This window comes from Notechis scutatus, chromosome Z (assembly GCF_049901735.1).
Source record: "Notechis scutatus isolate UNSWTSFEM ecotype Mainland chromosome Z, rNotScu1.2, whole genome shotgun sequence".
Classification (NCBI taxonomy): Eukaryota; Metazoa; Chordata; class Lepidosauria; order Squamata; family Elapidae; genus Notechis; species Notechis scutatus.
Window position 1 is genome coordinate 136,697,443 of NC_142025.1, and position 17,650 is coordinate 136,715,092.

At 38.9% G+C, this 17,650-nt stretch overlaps 1 protein-coding gene and 1 long non-coding RNA gene across 3 annotated transcripts in view; one reads left to right on the forward strand and one right to left on the reverse strand.

The window, feature by feature from the left end:
• Nucleotides 1-17,650, reverse strand: part of LOC148129320 (uncharacterized) — a 45,229-nt gene that overhangs the window by 2,859 nt on the left and 24,720 nt on the right. Inside the window, exons 4-6 of one of the 2 annotated variants that reach the window (XR_015746135.1) lie at nucleotides 16,571-16,649; nucleotides 15,843-15,965; nucleotides 6,728-6,882 (exon numbers count right to left, since the gene is read on the reverse strand). This is a non-coding gene — a long non-coding RNA (uncharacterized LOC148129320). Of the gene's footprint in view, nucleotides 1-6,727; nucleotides 6,883-15,842; nucleotides 15,966-16,570; nucleotides 16,650-17,650 lie in introns of those variants that run through there. The other variant, XR_015746134.1, reaches the window with a different exon arrangement.
• The window catches only part of LOC113418490 (immunoglobulin superfamily member 1-like), a 33,278-nt gene continuing 26,901 nt past the window's right edge, over nucleotides 11,274-17,650 (forward strand). The window contains exons 1-4 of the mRNA XM_087948359.1: nucleotides 11,274-12,382; nucleotides 12,644-12,682; nucleotides 15,915-16,202; nucleotides 17,134-17,421. Coding sequence (XP_087804485.1) covers nucleotides 12,355-12,382; nucleotides 12,644-12,682; nucleotides 15,915-16,202; nucleotides 17,134-17,421 — 643 coding nt within the window. The 5' untranslated portion in view covers nucleotides 11,274-12,354. The remainder of the gene's footprint in view (nucleotides 12,383-12,643; nucleotides 12,683-15,914; nucleotides 16,203-17,133; nucleotides 17,422-17,650) is intronic.

Genomic DNA, 17,650 nt, shown 5'->3' on the forward strand with positions numbered 1-17,650 from the left:
AAATTTTTAACAACTGATTCTGTGGGCATGGCTTAAGTGGTGGGTGTGGCTTGGTGGTAATGTGACTGGGTGGACATGGCTTGGTGGTCATGTGATTGGCTGGGTGTGGCCAACTCTGTATCACTCACATCGAGGCATACATCTCCTTGCCAGGCCTCTCATGACTGTGGGGATGCTGCAACAGTCGTAAGTGTGAAAAATGGTCATAAGTCACTTTTTTCAGTGCCATTATAACTTTGAATGGTCATTCCACAAAAGCAAAGTACCAGCAAAAGAGGGAAAGAAAACTCCAGAGAAGTTCCTGAGATAGGAAGTCTAGTCCTGCCAAGAATGTAATAAAGGTTAACGGAAAGGCAGTTTCTGTAAGCAACACCAGAATGTTTCTTTCCTACCTTCCTTACAGGATTAGGCCAGTAATTTCTTCTAACAACCGGTTCTCCGAACTGCTTAGAATGTTAACAACCAGTTCTAGTGAATAGGTGCAAACTGGTAGAATTCCACCCCTGCTTACAACCCAGATTCAAAGTTCCAATGGTTGGTCCCTCTCTGTGTTCATGTGGCTGAATTTTGGGTGCTTGGCAACATGGCCTTTTGTAGTGTCCCACAGTCATGTGATTGTGTTTTATGTCAGTTTTGCCAAAATCCAGCATTTCCATTGGCAAAACTATGCCCTTAGTGAACCATTAATGATGAAGTTCACTTAACATTTGCCGCAAAAAAGGTTGTAAAATGGAGTCAGCCCATTTTGCAACCTTTATCACTTATGACTGTAATGGGCAGGCTCTGTCATGGTCATATGTCAAGGACCCCATGCAGTCTTTTTTCAATACAGGTACTCCTTAATTTACGACAACAATTAAGCCTAAAAATTATATGGCTAAGTAAGACAAGTGAGTTTTGCCCCATTTTATGACATTTCTTGCCACAGTTATTAAGTAAATCACTGCCGTTAAGTTCATAACATGGTTGTTGAGTGAATCTGGCTCCCCCATTGACTCTGCTTGTCAGAAGGTGGCAAAAATGACCCTGGGACATGACAACTGTCATAAATACATGCCAGTTACCAAGCATCCAAATTTTGATCATGTTATCACAGAAATGCTACAAGTGAGAGAAATGGTCAGGAGTCATTTTTTTCATTATAACTTATAACTGTCGTTATAACTTTGAACACTCACTAAAAGAATGGTTGTAAGTCGAGGACTACCTGTGTTGTAATGATGAGGCAGTCAAGTTGTTTGATCATGAACAACTGAATCATGATGATCTTTATTGGAGTCTAGTCTTGCATTTATACACATTTTTAGTTATCCTCCATCACTGGTTAACTTTGGTTACTGCTTAACTTTCGTTACTGTTAAGCACAGTAATCCATACAATTAATTATCTCTAGTTAAAGTCTAACATATGTTTACTTCCTCTCTCTAATCCTCCTTTAGATTAGTGACTTTGTTTACCTGAGTTGTATTTGCTTGGAAACATTCTTTCTCTGAGGTTTGCCATCCGAGATTGGAACATTCCTGCAATTACAACTCTACATATCCTCGTTTTTTATTTTAAATGGAGGATTCAAAGATTTATAAATGTATCGCAATTGTAGAGGATTAAGAGAGTGGGAAGCAGGACGAAACAATGCGAATAAATTTGGAATACATTGAATAAAACAACAGGTTGCAATTAGTACAATAATAATAATTATAGCATAAAAGAAAAACTGTCTGAGCCAAGACCAATCAGGGAGCCAATTGGTTAGCCACTCAAAAGGTAAGTAATGAGCATGGATATTATTTGAATGTATGATTGTAAATTGGCAAGCTCATCCTCAATAGTTTTATTCAAAGAATGAAAATGCACAGCACATCCACGGTGTCCAACTAACGTACAGAACCCTCCCTGACGGGCTAAAAGATAGTCTATGGCAAAACGCTGCTGTAAGACATCTTGATTTAAGCCTTCTATTTCATGCTGCTGTTTTCTTGAGCAATTATGCCAGGATAAGAGCCTAGAGTAAGGACTCCTGTAACGGCCCCTGCCAATGCACGGCCAAATGTAGAACCAGAAGACAATTGTGTGTCAATAATGACTTCATCATTACATGTAGGCCCCAGAGAGGAACGCCGCTGTCGAGTTGATGGGAGCGTACCTATTTGAACAGGTAGAGTAAAATAACCTATAGTTGCACATTGATAATTCTGAGGATGAACATTAGTAGCATATTTATCAAAAAGGAACCACATATTAGGATTCTTAGGCTGCCAATCAGCGCATATCAATCCTGTATTAGATTGATCAGAGGCATTAAAAATAGGAAAATTGTCAGGATACATATCAGGAGCTATATTAATTCCATGCAAAGAAGAATTAAAGGTAACTGACAACCAATAGTAGTCAGAACAATAACTATAATTCTCTAGCTTTTTTAATATGTGCTGAGCAGCATCATAATCAGACCAATTATGAAGCCAAGTGTGTTTAGCGTGACAACAGAAACACAGACCCCTTGTAAATTGACTAACTTTCAAGTAACGCCAACGGACAGAATTCAATTGCATAGGGGGTGTAGAAAATAGCCAGGAGTGTGAAATAGATTGTAGTTGTGAGACAATAAATGTAGAAGACATGATCAAGTTAGGGGTAAAAGAAATTTGACCAAATGCCATTAGGGGCTCATAGTATAAAGTAATATTTGTGCCATGGATCATAAACATGTATTGGGCATGACAAACCCACAAATTAGGGTTAAGACGAACCACAGAAGTGTCATTTTGAGCAGAAACACCATTAACCATAAACAAGAAAATACAAAGTAAAATGGTAACAGAGTTAGCAGTAATAATAGCAAAAACAGCAGCAACAAGATTTTCAGGAGTCTGAGGTAATGAGGCCTGTTGCAGTTGTTGTTGAGCTTGATATGTAGTAGATTTAACCTGGCCCCAAGTGATGGGTTGCGGGTGCGTCGACCTTGGAAGACGGACTTCCGTGTTCAGATGAAGATTGAAATCCGGAATCAGGTTGTGAAGGCCCTGATGCCATGCCATGATACGGACGAACATAGCGCGCTGGAACCCACACTGCTTGTCGAATAGAAGGATCTTCCACGGCAGTGTAACCGCGACCCTAAGTGATCAGCGGTGTAGGGCCTTTCCAGGTTGGATCTGGAGCTTGGCGATACTTTACCAAAGGCCTTGCTAAAGATTCAGTAGTTCGAAAATGCAAATTAACAGGTAAGTCTGCAAGAGAATCTAAAAAGGTTAAATAATTCCAAGTATATAATGCTACAGCAATGAGATTTTGAATCTTTCACAGATGGTAAGGGCCAGACTCAGTTTGTAATTGTTTCTGTAGCAATGCTTTAAAAGTACGATGAGCTCGCTCAACTATAGCTTGACCCTGAGAGTTGTAAGGAATTCCGTGCACTAAAGTAATATTCCATTTCTGACAAAAGGTTTGAAGTTCCTTACTAATATAAGCGGGGCCATTGTCAGTTTTAAACTGAGAAGGCCGACCCATTACAGCAAAAGAGGATAGGCAATGAGAAATAACATCTGAAGTACGTTCATGTTTTGAAGCAGTAACCCAAAGGAAGTGTGAACGAGTGTCAATAGACGTATGAAGATAACAGTATAGCTTAAAGGTTGAAAATTGAGTTACATCCATTTGCCAAATTTGATTAGCTTGGGTTCCTTATGGGTTGACACCCACTGGAAAGGGAACTGCCAGTTGCTGACAAGCTGGACAAGCACGGACAATATCCCGGGCTTGAGATAATGAAATTTTAAATTGCTTTGCAAGCGATTTGGCATTTTGATGAAAATAAGAATGACTAGCAACAGGATCAGCAAACAAAGACACAACATCCTTTAAGGATTCATCTGCCTTCTGATTTCCTTCAGTCAAGGCATTAGTAAAGGAAGTATGACTTTGAATGTGTTCTACATACAAAGAATACAAGCGAGTTTCCAAACTATTCTTTAAAGATAAAAACAAGGATAACAAATTCCTATCCAAAGGGAAAGCACAATAAGAAAAGGGAAGAGATTGCATACACATATTGAGTATCAATGATCAAGTTAATAGGTCATTGGTCATTGAACAATCGTAAAGCCAAAATCACAGCAGCCAGCTCAGTACGTTGAGCTGAAGTCTGCGTGGCAGTAAATTTAGAATACCATTGTTGTTGAATCTGCCAGACAACCACACCCCTTGTAGGTGATCCATCAGTAAAGACTGTAAGAGCTTTAGAAATAGGATTTCGCACAAAAATGGAAGAAAAGGCCGGATTTAAAGTAGTAGTAACCACTATTCTAGGATCCTTGGGTAAAGAATACAACAAGTTTCCCATATATTGAGAAAAGGCTATCTGATATGATTCTGAAATCATCATCAAATGCTCATGTTCAACTTTTGTACGAGTGAAAGCTATGCTAATGAGATCCTGTCCTGTAAGATGTAAGGCTCGTTTATGACCTTTAATAATCAAATCCTCTAATGCTGATTGATAAGGATAAATGTTTCTAGGCGGAGTAGCTGACAAATTAATCCATTCATGAATGTTGACCGCTTGCACGGACGCATTAGAATAAAGACATCCCGTGGGTAAGGGTATAGTGGGAAGAATAGCTAAGCAAAGTCCTATTGTTAAGGATGTTATCCTGTCCACATATTGATGCTTAAACTTATTCAATATTTCTTAAAGGCATGTTCTTTGAGGATCAGTGAATACAACTAGATCTCCTGGTGATTGTGCTCTCTTCAAAGACTGAAATAAGGGCAACATATCACCAGTTGTAATGTAGAAGAATGGGCGTGCCCAATTAATAATGCCAAGTAATTTTTGCCATTGTACTAATGTATATGATTTCTGTACTTGTAATTCAGGAAGAATTGGAATGGAGGAATTGTGCAACATTCTATGTTTCCCATTTTTCTTTTTTATAACAAAAACAGGAGTATTCCAAGGATTAGTAGAAGGTTCTATATGACCAGCAGCCAATTGTTCTTGAACCAACTGTTGTAAAGCAGCAAGTTTTTCCCTTGATAATGGCCATTGTTCCATCCAAACTGGCGTAGAACAGAGCCATTTAAGAGGAAGAGCCAACATCAAGAATCAAATGGGCATTAAGAAGAGAAAGGATATCACGCCCCCAAATATTAGTATGAATATCTAGAATGTATGGTTGTAGGAAAAAGGACTTACCAGCAGATGTTGTAACATTAATTTCTTGAACACTCTGCCAAGCAGCTGTAGTACCTCCTATTCCCCACAATGAAGAAACTGTCGTTTTTGGCCACAGTACTGGCCACTGTAAAGAGGAGATGACAGTAACATCGGCTCCAGTATCCAATAACCCTTGAAATGGTTGTGTCATCTGAAAATTTGATGAGTTCCCCTTCTATTCCCTCATCTAAGTCATTTATGAAGATATTGAAGAGCACTGGGCCTAAGACGGAATCTTGTGATACCCCACTGCTTACTTCCCTCTATATAGATGTAGTACCATTAAGGAATAGATGTAAGGAGGTTACAAAAATAGATCCCTCCATCTGATTCTTGGGCACTGGCAATAAGGAATTAAGCCACTTTCTTCTCTGTCTATTTGACTTCTGATGGGAGAATCGAGGTAGCAAGATAGCAGCTGCAATCATCAGGTGATCAAAGCCAGCCCCTTTTTACTTTCATTGAGCATGAATTGAATTTAGAAAAGGGCTTCAATGATATTACAACCACCATCTTGTCTTAAACTCACACATACATACACACACTTGAGACTGCAATTGTTTCAAAACTCATCAACCAGCCAGTTGGACCTCCTTAGCACCTTCCCAATCTTTTTAAATCCATTTGCTGTCAATGACACAGAATTGATGACGGTCAAGAACTGAAGGCCACTTAAATCTTAGGCAGATTCCTTTCTTTGCAGAAGAAGAACCAAAAAGTAGAACCACGTGGTCTGCTAATGCAGCTAACCTATGCAGTTCTTGGTTTTATCACAAGGGGGCATATTGTTAACATGCACACACACCAAGCATGCTGAGTTTGGCTGTGCAAGTGTTTTGGTTTGTGAATATTGTAGGAATCAGCCTTACGGTGAGAACAGCTACTTTTGTCTCTCTTGCATTTTAGAAAATGGAAATGTTCAACTCCCTTTGAAACCCAAACTCACTTTGGGAAAAGTCTAATTTGGTCTCAGTTTTGAAAAAACCATGGAAATATCTTTGCCTCTTACAATGATATTGTACAAAGTTATTGCTCAAATTTCAGTGGATTGGTTGATATCTGAGCAATAACAATAGTTCTCCTAAAAATACAACTTCAACCATAGCCATCTCTCCATCATCTTTCCTGCATCATCCAATTATTACCGGCATATTATCTTACATACAACCCTTCCAGGAGGCAAGGTATCCATGGAATGAGAATAAATTAATCTTTAATCATGATCTTTTTTTCCCTATTCAAAACTCTTATTAAAAACTGTTTTTTAATGTTTATTAGTACAGTACCTCATGCAGTACCTCTTATAGTTACTGTATAATTATTACTACGTACTGTATTATTGTATTTAAGATCTTTATTGTATTTGGAGTGTTTTTTAAGTTTTTCATATGCACAGAAAGGTAAAATATATACTTTATACTAAGACAAACATTTGACTAATTGATGCTAAATAACTGTTCCAACTTACCTACAAATTTGACTTAAAGCCAGACATAGTAATGGGTCTCATTCATAACCCAGGGGTACAACTGCATCTTCCTGCATCTGATTTTTTTTAGCTGTGATAATATGAAATGCAACCTTATTCCCCTCAATAGTGGAGGCTTTTTATTGAAGATGTCTCTCCTTAGGACACAAATGTCTGTGGGTCAAATTCTATCAATCTAACAACAAACCAAAGAGCCAATATGTCCAAAAGTGGCTGACCACAGTTTGAGAAAGTTGGTTATTCTCTCATCTAAAGATTAGTTTAGCTTAGAGCTCTCAACTGGAAACTGCTGTTTTGTTGTGTCCTTGCAAGGGGCAACTGTCTGGAGGACTTGTGGATGATCTCAAATCCTTGTCCAGAGAGGAATTACAAAGATTGCTCCGGCTCTTCATTCTACTACAGTTTTCAACTCTGCTTTTAGGGGAGCCATCTTCATTTCATCATTTCTTTTCTGGAAATCATTATTGCAATAAATAGCACTCCTATTATTTCTACCATGCCTGTTTCTTGACTTATCTGAAGCATCTACTGTAGAATGGAGTTTCTGTCCTTGCACTACATTTTACTACCATTTTGGTAGTAAAGAGCACCATCAGAAGTGGTGCAGAGACAGGCAGATATTAATAGGAGATGATAATCACTCTTCATGTACTTTTCTTTGATACAGGAAATACATGTAACTTCTTTGATTGCTCTTTCATGTTCCAGGGAAGGGAAGGGAGAACATTTACCCTAACATGCATGAACAGGTGTGGGTTTCTCTTCTCTTTGTTGCTGCTTATTATAAACAACAGCAAAATGTTCTACCTCTCCTGGTGTAGAACAGTTTTACCCTAAGAGAACTGAAGAGAATACCCTATCATATCATCCATTTTACTATAGTAAATTGCTGCCATTTATTATACTATGTTAATTAGACAAGACTATTCTTGAACCAATAATAGACTAATAAAAATACCACTGCCCTCTCCTCCCCCTCCCTCAATGCAAGTATTCTGACTGAACATTCAGTGAAGTAAAGGAGGCGGCTAGATCAGGGATCCCCAACCTTTTCGACGCCGCGGCCCGGTTCCGACATCAGCTGGGTGCCGCGGCCCGGTACCGGCGTCAACTGGGCGCCGCCATCTTTTATGACGAAAAGGCGCTTCGGTGACGTCACGAAAAGCTGTTCGCATAAAAGATGGCGGCGCTAGCTTCTGGTGAGCTTTTCGGGTAGAAATGGCTTTCTACCCGAAAAGCTCATCGAAGCGCTGGCGCCGCCATCTTTTATGATAAACAGCGCCCGGTGAGCTTTCTACCCGGAAAAGCTCACCAGAAGCGCTTTTTACCAAAAAGATGGCGGCGCCAGCAACCAGCGGCCCGGTAAGGGTTGTTCCGCGGCCCGGTACCGGTCCGCGGACCGGCGGTTGGGGACCCCTGGGCTAGATGATCCATATCATAAAGAAATACAGAGGAAGCCTTGAAAAAAATATCCACAGCCAGTGGTGGGATTCAAACATTTTTTACTAGAGGTTCTGTGGGCATGGATTGGTGGGTGCGGCAGGGGAAGATTACTGCAAAATCCCCATTCCCTCTCCACCTCACTAGCCTGCTTTCCAGCTCCGTTCTCCTGTGCAGGGCAACAAAAGAAGACCCAGCCAGGGAGAAGACAGTCTCTTAAGTACAAGCAAATAAAGAGAGAGAAATGGATTGGATGTTACATGTTGGTTTTACAATACAAAGTTCCCCCAATTCTCCTCCCGTCACATCAACCAAACACACAGGTATAGAATAAGTGGTACTTTCTCAACAGCTGTGAGAGGGATCTTGGGGCCCTAGCCTAGTGGACAACCACTTAAATATGAGCCAGCAGTATGCTGCAGCTGCCAAAAAAGCTAATGCCATCTTGAGCTGCATCAACAGAGGGATACCATCAAGATCACTGCAAAAGTGACTCCATCTCACTTCCTCTTTGAGCCATGGTGGCACAGTGGTTAGAATGCAGTATTGCAGGCTGATTCTGCCCACTGCCAGCAGTTCAATCCTGACTGTAAACTGCTTAGACGGGCTGTAAAGCACTGTGAAGCAGTATATAAATCTAAGTGCTCTTGCTCATGCTATTTTTATTGCATTAGTGAGGCCACAATTGGAATACTGTGTCCAGCTCTGGCCATCAAGATACCAAAAAGATACCGAGGCCCTAGAAAGAGTACAGAGAAGAGCAACTAAGATGATAAGGTATCTGGAGCAGAGGTGGTATTCAGCAGGTTCAGACCAGTTCTGGAGAACCGGTAGTGGAATTTTTGAGTAGTTCAGAGAACCGGCAAATACCATCTCTAACTGGAGATTTTACAGTATCCTCCCCCTGTCACGCCCACCAAGCCACGCCCACAGAACCGGTAGTAAAAATAATTTGAATCCCACCACTGGTCTGGAGGCTAAGGTGTACTACGAATGGCTAAGGGAACTAGGTATATCTAGTCTATCGAAGAGAATGCTAAAGAGGGCAGGGGGGACAGCTGTTTGCCAGCACCTGAGGGGTTTTCATAGAGAAGATGGGATCAACTTAATTCTCCAAAGCACCTGAAGGTAAGACAAGAAGCAATGGTTGGAAGCTCACCAAAGAGAACTCTAACCTGCAACTAAAGGGCAAATTTCTTGACAATGAGAATAATCAATCAATGAAACAGCTTGCCTCCTGGAGTTGTGGATGGAGGTTTTCAAGAAAAGATTGGATATCCACTTGTATGGGATGGTCCTACCTTGGACAGGGTGTTGGACGAGAAGACCTCCAAAATCCCTTCCAACTCTATGATTCTAAGTCCATGATGGCGAACCTATGGCACATGTGCTGAAAGTGGCATGCAGAGCCATTTCTGCCGGCACACGAGAGGTCGCCCAGAAGAGCCCCACTATGCATGTGTGCGCCCCCTGCCAGCCAGCTGATTGTCAGGTATCTGCCGCGCATGTACAGGGAAGAGGTACGGTTGGGAGATGTGCACGCGTGCGCAGAGGCATGCGGTGTGCGGGGGATACGTGCGCATGTGCAGAGGTGTGCAGTGCGGGAGGGTGACACGCGCATGTGCAGGGGATGGGGGAGTTGCACACGCATTGCATCATGGGTGTAGGCATATGAGCGTGCGCGCGCACGTACTTTTGGCACGCAACATGGAAAATGTTAGCCATCACTGTTCTAGGTCTATTTTCTTCTTTTTTTTTTAATAAAAGTTTTTTTTTATTTTTTACACATCTCTTCACATAAGCAACGTGATTCCAGATTACACATTTGTACACAATCATACTTACTTTCTTATTAGTATCACATCACATTATTATCCACTCCACTAATCTTTAAATAAGTTTCCATTTCATATTTCAAATCATTAATTCAATTTCAAATCATTTCATCCTCACACATATTTCCAATTCTTTATCCCCTATTATTTCCATTTTCAGTTTACCACCTATTTTATTTTACATTGTACACTGTTATCTTCATTAACTTTCTTAAGACCAATATATAGTAAAGAATGAAAAAAAAGAGTAAAAGTAAAGTAAAATTAATATATTTGGGATCCACATGGTATATCCCAAATATATTTATTCCAGAGATATTCATATAACCATTTCATATTTTTTCTTTGTTTCCACTTAGCCAAATTTTACCCTTATAGTTTTAATAAATTTTCATTCCCTTACTTTCAATTATAATATGATACTCTCATTATAAATATTTTACATTCCGATATGATCCCTTCTGATTCATCATATTTTTTATTTTCTCATGTCCTTTATATAATCAATTACATTTTCTATTTCATGTATAAAACAAAGAAAGAAAAGAAAAACAATAGATTAAGTTTCCCTTTTTACTTCCCTTTAACCAGTTTTAACTTATAAAGTTTATATAATTCAGACTTTTTGATCATAATACCATATTTTTGCCTAGTTTATCATAATCTCTGTTTTCCTAATGTCATTTAAATAATCAATTACATATTTTAGGATACACACACACACACACACACACACATACATGCATACATACATACATATATGAAAAAGAAAGGATTAATAATAATAGAACCCTCTTGATGCCTCTCACTCCATCTTCACTTTTCTCATATATAGTTATATAATACTCAGGGTAATTCCCAATAAATTTTAAACTTCAAATCTTCCCAATCTACATTTCTAATAAAAAAAATACCAAAATACATTCCCATGTGGTATTCCCCTTTTATACTATGTCTAACCCTTATCTCTAAATCTCTCGGCCTTACCATTTTTCTTAGTTTTAGCCAGCTTTCCCTTTTCTAAGCTTCCCCGGTCTTTCTTCTTTATCCCTCTTTTTTCCTCTAATATTGTTTTTATTTCCGTCTGCCAGTCACCCATCTTTTCCCCCGCCCTTTCCTGTTCTCTTTTTTGAAGTTTCTTCTTATACGATTTCTTCTTTTGTTTAATAGCACTAGCACTTAGACTTACTGCTTTATAGTGCTTTACAGCCCTCTCAAAGCAGTTTACAGAGTGTCAACCTATTGCCCCCAACAATTTGGGTCCTCATTTTACCCACCTTGGAAGGATGGAAGGCTGAGTCAACCTTGAGTCTGGTGGGATTTGATCTGCCAAATTGCAGTGGGAGTAGCTTGCAGTACTGCACTCTAACCACTGCGCCACCAAGGCTCCAATCCTGGGAATATTTTCTCTTTTATTTATTACCTCTGTCATCAGTGTCATAATTTTGGTTCCTTTAATATCTTTTGGCAATGTCTCTTGTTCTACATGCTCATCTGAGCCAATTTCGTCTTCCTTTAACTCCTCCTCTCTGGATTTCCTTTGTTCCTCTGTGGACTGCATCGCCATTATTTTTTTTGCCAGTGTATCCAATAATCCCCTTCTTTCTTTTAACATTCCTCTCACAATTTGCAATTCCGACTTAAAGTCTTTGCTTTTTTCTTCCATTTTTTAAATCAAATTAAAAATTAAAATCAAATTAAATCATATTAAATTTTTAATTTAATTTGAGTTATTGAAGTTCAAAATTTTTTATTGCAATCCTTGCCAAAAGTCTCAGTTTTTCTCTATTTTCCTTATTAATCCTTCTGTCTCTTGTCACAGTCAATACCCAACAGTCCCAAGATATTGTATTCGTTTATCCTCTTGCTACAGTTCCCCCCCTTTTTTTAGGTTTCCGGGGTTCTTGTTATGTTATAGTCTTTTATCTCATATCTTTTTTTGTTCACACATTTATAAGTAGGTCTATTTTCTTCCATCTGCTGGCAATGGGAGAAAAACTTGATAATCCACTTCCGGGCCTGCGGGGAGGGGTTGTTTCCCCCACTTCAAAAGGAATGTCGTGGAGCCTTAAAGCTCTGGGTCTCTTGCAAATGATGCTTCAGTTCCTCCATTTCAACACACCCACAGATTGTTATCACTTCCTCTATTTTTCTTCTTTCTTTTCTTTCACAACTGTGGAAGTTTAGAGAATCATCAGACAGAATAAGGAGGCTGTTGTCTGAATTAAGCTGCTTTTGGGAGTGTGCATGATAAGATCTTTTTCATAGATTTCTGTGGTATTTCAGCACCAATTTGTTCCTCTGAGCAACAGGACAGGACAAGACAGAAGACCTAGGAAGCCAGAAGTTCTGCTGCCTATAAAAATCCCAGCATGAGGCTCATTTTCAATCTGTTCCTGGGTTGGTATTACTGGTAAATGGAAGATGGGAGCAGTAGAGATGGCGACATAGTGCCAAGGTCAAAGATCCAGTATCAATTTCTGCTGCTCAGATATTTAATATTAATGCAGAGATCTCCAAACTTGGCAACTTTAAGACTTGTGGACTTCAACTCCCAGAATTCTCCAGCCAGCATAGAATTCTGGGAGTTGAAGTCCACAAGTCTTAAAGTTGCCAAGTTTGGAGACCTTTGTACTAATGGAATCATTTTTTCTTCCCCAGGATGGTGGCTGACTCAGTATTATAGATGGATGGCTGAAGGTGAGTCTCATTAGACATGCAACTTGGATGGATGCAGAATGAGAATTACATGTCAGGGTCTCCCCAAACAAATCCATTTTTTTTCTTTTTTAATATATTTTTTTCTTTTATATTTTAATTATACATAGATACTTTGAAAACAGTATGTTGTCTGGGTCCATTTTGTTTAACAGAGAAATAACATGTTCTGATAATAATAATAATAGCAAAAATCTTAATTATAGTAGCAAAAATAATTATGTTAACTTATTTATATTCATAGTTATACTGACTCTTCTTTTACTTAGTAATAAACTTTCTTCTTCTAATTTTTACCTCTTATATCTAACCACTGATAAAACACATCCCATGTTGAGTAATATTCTGTATCTGCTTTATCTTTTATTTTTAATGTGTGTCTATCCATCTCTGCACAGTCTAATATTTTCTGAATTATATTTTCATCTGGTGGGGTATCCTCATTTTTCCAATATTGTGCAAATACGATTCTCACTGCTATCAACACATGAAGTATTAAATATATAGTCCCTTTATTGTAGCTTTTTGGTAGTATACCTAACAAGAATATTTCTGGCATTAGATCTACATACTGCTTCATTATCTTTTCTAACCATGTATGTATTTTTGTCCAGAATTTTTTTGCCTTCACACATGTCCACCACATATAATAATAAGTATCTGGAGTCTGATTACATTTCCAACATTTGGCAGACATATTTTGGACATCTTTGCTTGCCTTGCAAATGCCACCTACAAAACATCTTGTATAGGTTTTCCTTATGTGAGGTGGCCATTGTTATTTCATAGTTCCTATCCCAAAGTTTTTGCCATTTCTCTACTTGTATGGTATAGCCAAAGTTTTTTGCCCATACTATCATTGTTTCTTTCACTTGTTCCACTCTTCCATTTTAATACTTAATAAGTAACTATATAAGGGGGTGCAGTGGCTCAGTGGCTAAGACGCTGAGTTTTTCGATCAAAAAGGTCGGCAGTTCAGCGGTTCGAATCTCTAGTGCCGCATAACGGAGCGAGCGCCCGTTATTTGTCCCAGCTTCTTCCAACCTAGCACTTAGAAAGCATGTAAAAATGCAAGTAAAAAAAATAGGGACCACTTTGGTGAGAATAGCGCTCCGTTCGCCTTCAACATTTAGTTATGCCAGCCACATGACCACGGAGATGTCTTTGGACAGCGCTGGTTCTTCGGCTTTGTAATGGAGATGAGCACTGGCCCCTAGAGCCAGAAATGACTAGCACGTATGTGTGAGGAGAACCTTTACCTTTAAGTAATTATATAGTTCCTTTATTAATTTTTCATCTGTCCCTAATAGTATCCGACTGAGTGCTGATAATTCTTTATAAAAACTCCATGTCTTGGCATCTTTCTCATATCTAGATTGTATTTGCAGGTATGGCCACCATGCTAGATCCACCCCTTCGTTTTGCTATTCCTGCCTGGTTTTAAGTTCTCCTTCCTCATTTAAAATGTCTTTATAAGTTATAATTTTTTCCAAATTAACAATATTTCCATCGTGGAGAGCTGGATTGGTATTTTCCTGTAGTTTTCTTGTAGACATTTATATTCTATTTCTCCCCTCACTTCCTGTCCCTCGTTTGTGTTAAAATGGTGATCATAAAATTCCATTGCTTTGTTTAGCGAATCCAGTCTGTATCTTTTGTCATTCCAATTGACTAGTATTCCCTCAGGTATCAGGCATCTGTAGTTTACATTATATTTACATTATATTTAATCAGCATCGCAGTCAAGAATTATATTGTTTCTGTAGCTTCCTCACTCTCCTAGGAACCTGCTTCAAGGCAGCCAATTCTTTTCCCTTGTATTGTAATGGTTCGTCTTGTGCCTTCTTGAGCATTTCTTCTCTCATCGACTTTTTCAAAAGTCTCATGCGTACCTCTCTTGGAAGTTTGTCTTTTTGCATAACTTGTGTGTATTCTAAAGGTGTCATCTATTTTTGCATCCATCTCCTGCTTATCAATCTTTAGCAAACCCATTTTTCTTATCCCAGCAGGACAGCTAGATATATTTTACAATTTATAGGAAGTCCAGTATTTCTCATCTCTCGTTGTATTATATACAACTCCTCCAGAAAAATGCAGGATTTTCTCTCTTGGTCTTTGATTGTACAATAGCTAAGAAAAAGTGAATAAATAACCTGTTTTCTGATGAGGTCCAATATAGGACTCTCATCTTTTGGGCTTTTGATGGTAGGAAGGGAGAGGATCTGCTCAGGGTGAGCAGTATCAAAAGTGCTGAAGTCCCTCCCTTGAGTAATGCATATTCATATCAATTGATGGGTTCACGTTTCTTGGGTATTGCTTTCTTCAATGAGGCGTCTAATGAAATTGCATGAATGGAGACCAATGATCTGAGCCAAGTACTTCAAAGGGAGAACTAAGGGTGTCCCTGTCATCTCAATTCTACAGGAATTATATGGATGGAGTTTCCAAAATTCATTACTCAAGACTTGTCCTAAAATTTGTTACAACTTCTGAGTTGCTTGTCCTAAGATTTGGTTGACTGCAATTTTTATCAGGAGGCAGATGATTTTAATCCAAACAAGGTGTTAGTGTTAGATCACTGACTTTTCCCCATTGAATATCTAACAATTAGAGGAGAGAGGGGCATGTTCAAACTCTGCCCTGTGCTCTCCAAACCAAGGTGGAAGGTGGGGTGGGAGGAATCCCTCAGCCCGTAGGAACCAGAGGGGATCAAATTATTATTTTTTCAGACAACTACAGTATCTTGCATTAGTGCAACCATTCTCTCTCTCTCTCTCTCTCTCCCTCTCCCTCCCTCCCCCCTCTCTCTGTAGCAATTCATGTGGGTGTGAGTCACTGAACAAGGGAAATGTTGATGCTGTTTCAGAGTTTGCACGATTTCGTATATAGACCTCACACACATTTGTTGCCTAAAAGGTTCTTCCCAAACCCCCAAAACTTTAACCTTAGACTGTCTACTGTTGACCTAACCCCATTCCTAAGAGGTCTTTAAGGGGCATGCATAAGTGCACCGACGTGCCGTACTGTCCCTATTCTAGTGTTCCCTTTTATTCATCCATTTCATGTATTAATAATCATGATTATACTTTGTTATCTGTTATCTAATACTTGTTTGACAAATTAATAAATAAATATAACCTACCAATCTCTTACACAAACAACTTCTTTCCGATTTTCCATGTTACAACCTCTTTCGTCTTCTCCTCTTATCCAGGAAAACCTCTTCCCCAACCTTCCATCTCGGTGAATCCCAGTAACGTGGTTGCTTTGGGAGAGAATATAAGTATCAGTTGCAAGAAGGAGAGGAACCTAGAAGGGACATCCACTTTCTATCTACAGAAAGTAACGCCTGGTGAAAGAACTATTAGGAATACAATGCACAATGAGCTTGAATTTCATATTTTCAATGTCCAGCAATCACATCAGGGGAAATACAGTTGTATATATAATTTAAATTCATTCTGGTCACCCTACAGCAACATAGTTTCTATCATTGTGCGAGGTAAGTCTTTTTCTGTGCTGCTTTTGTCAATGAGACTAACCTAGCTACAAGTTGACCTCAATTTACAACAATTTGTTTAGTGACTGTTTGACGTTACAACAGAACTGAAGAAAATGACTTATGACCGCTTTTCACACTTATGACCACTGCAGTATCTTCATGGTCAAAATTCAGAGCCTTGGCAACTGACTCATATTTATGATGGCTGCAGTGTTCCTGGGATCATGTGATCCCCTTTTGCGATCTTCTGACAAGCAAAGTCAATGGGGAAGCCAGGTTCATTTAACAACCATGGTACTAACTTAACAACTACAGTGGTTCACTTAACAACTATGGAAAGAAAAGTCTTAAAATGGGGCAAAACTCACCTATAAAATGTCTCACTTAGCAACAGAAATTTGGCTTCAATTATGATCAGAAATCAAGGACTATCTGTATTTCCTACACCTATAAATAGAAATCAAAGTTTGCATTCCCCCAAATGCAGAAAGGATGAAAATTTCCATTTTCTCCCCAAGGCTCTTTCCCACCAAGGTCTTGAGAGATCATTCCAAATCAGAGCTTCTTGTTTAGTGAAGCTCAGCAGGTCGAGTGTCTGCTCTTTATCAGCTAATATGCTCCCGTGAGCTGTAACCTATTTATTCCTCCTCATTTTTCCAACCACCTCAATCTCTCCATGGGGGAGGTAGGGAGACTTTGAAATAATGCCTTCTAAATTTCAGGAGCAAGACAGGATAATGTATGAAAGTCATATTTTTCATACTATTAAAAGAAATAGTTCCTATTCTGATTCTTGCCTCCCTCCCCAGGTAGGTTTTGACCTAATCGTAGTTGTTTGTTTCCTCCTGAAATGCAAATATCTAGCCACTTTAAAGATTCGGGCTGTTGTAAATATTGGTTTTAAAATCTCTTTTTTTTCTCTCCTACTCAGATCAACTTTATCCCAGCCCCTCCATTTCAATAATCCCCAATGGCATGATTGTCCTAGGGAAAAAAGCCACCATCCAATGCAAACAGGAATATTTCCCAACTGCACATTTTAACCTCTTCAAAAAAGAGGCTTTAGATGCACCAGCAAACCACGTTTCCAACAAACAAATAGCTGAATTCCCTATTCCCAGTGTCCAAGAATCAGATGGAGGAATCTACTTTTGTGACTATCAAATTCAATGGAACAAATACTCAAACTTCAGTAATAAAATATATATCAATATAACGGGTAAGATATGGATTCCTATTCTTCATAGTTGTTTCACCAAAGAGAGTTCAGCGTTTTTGCATTTTCTGTACTTAGAATACAAATATTAGCATTTGAATTTTCTTTTTCCTTCATCTCTTCATGCATCTGCGATTCAGTTAACTTATTATTCTCTTGAACATCAAGGAATATACAAATGTAATGATCATATTGTGATAGCTCATGCTGTAGAATGAAGGCCCTTGAGTTA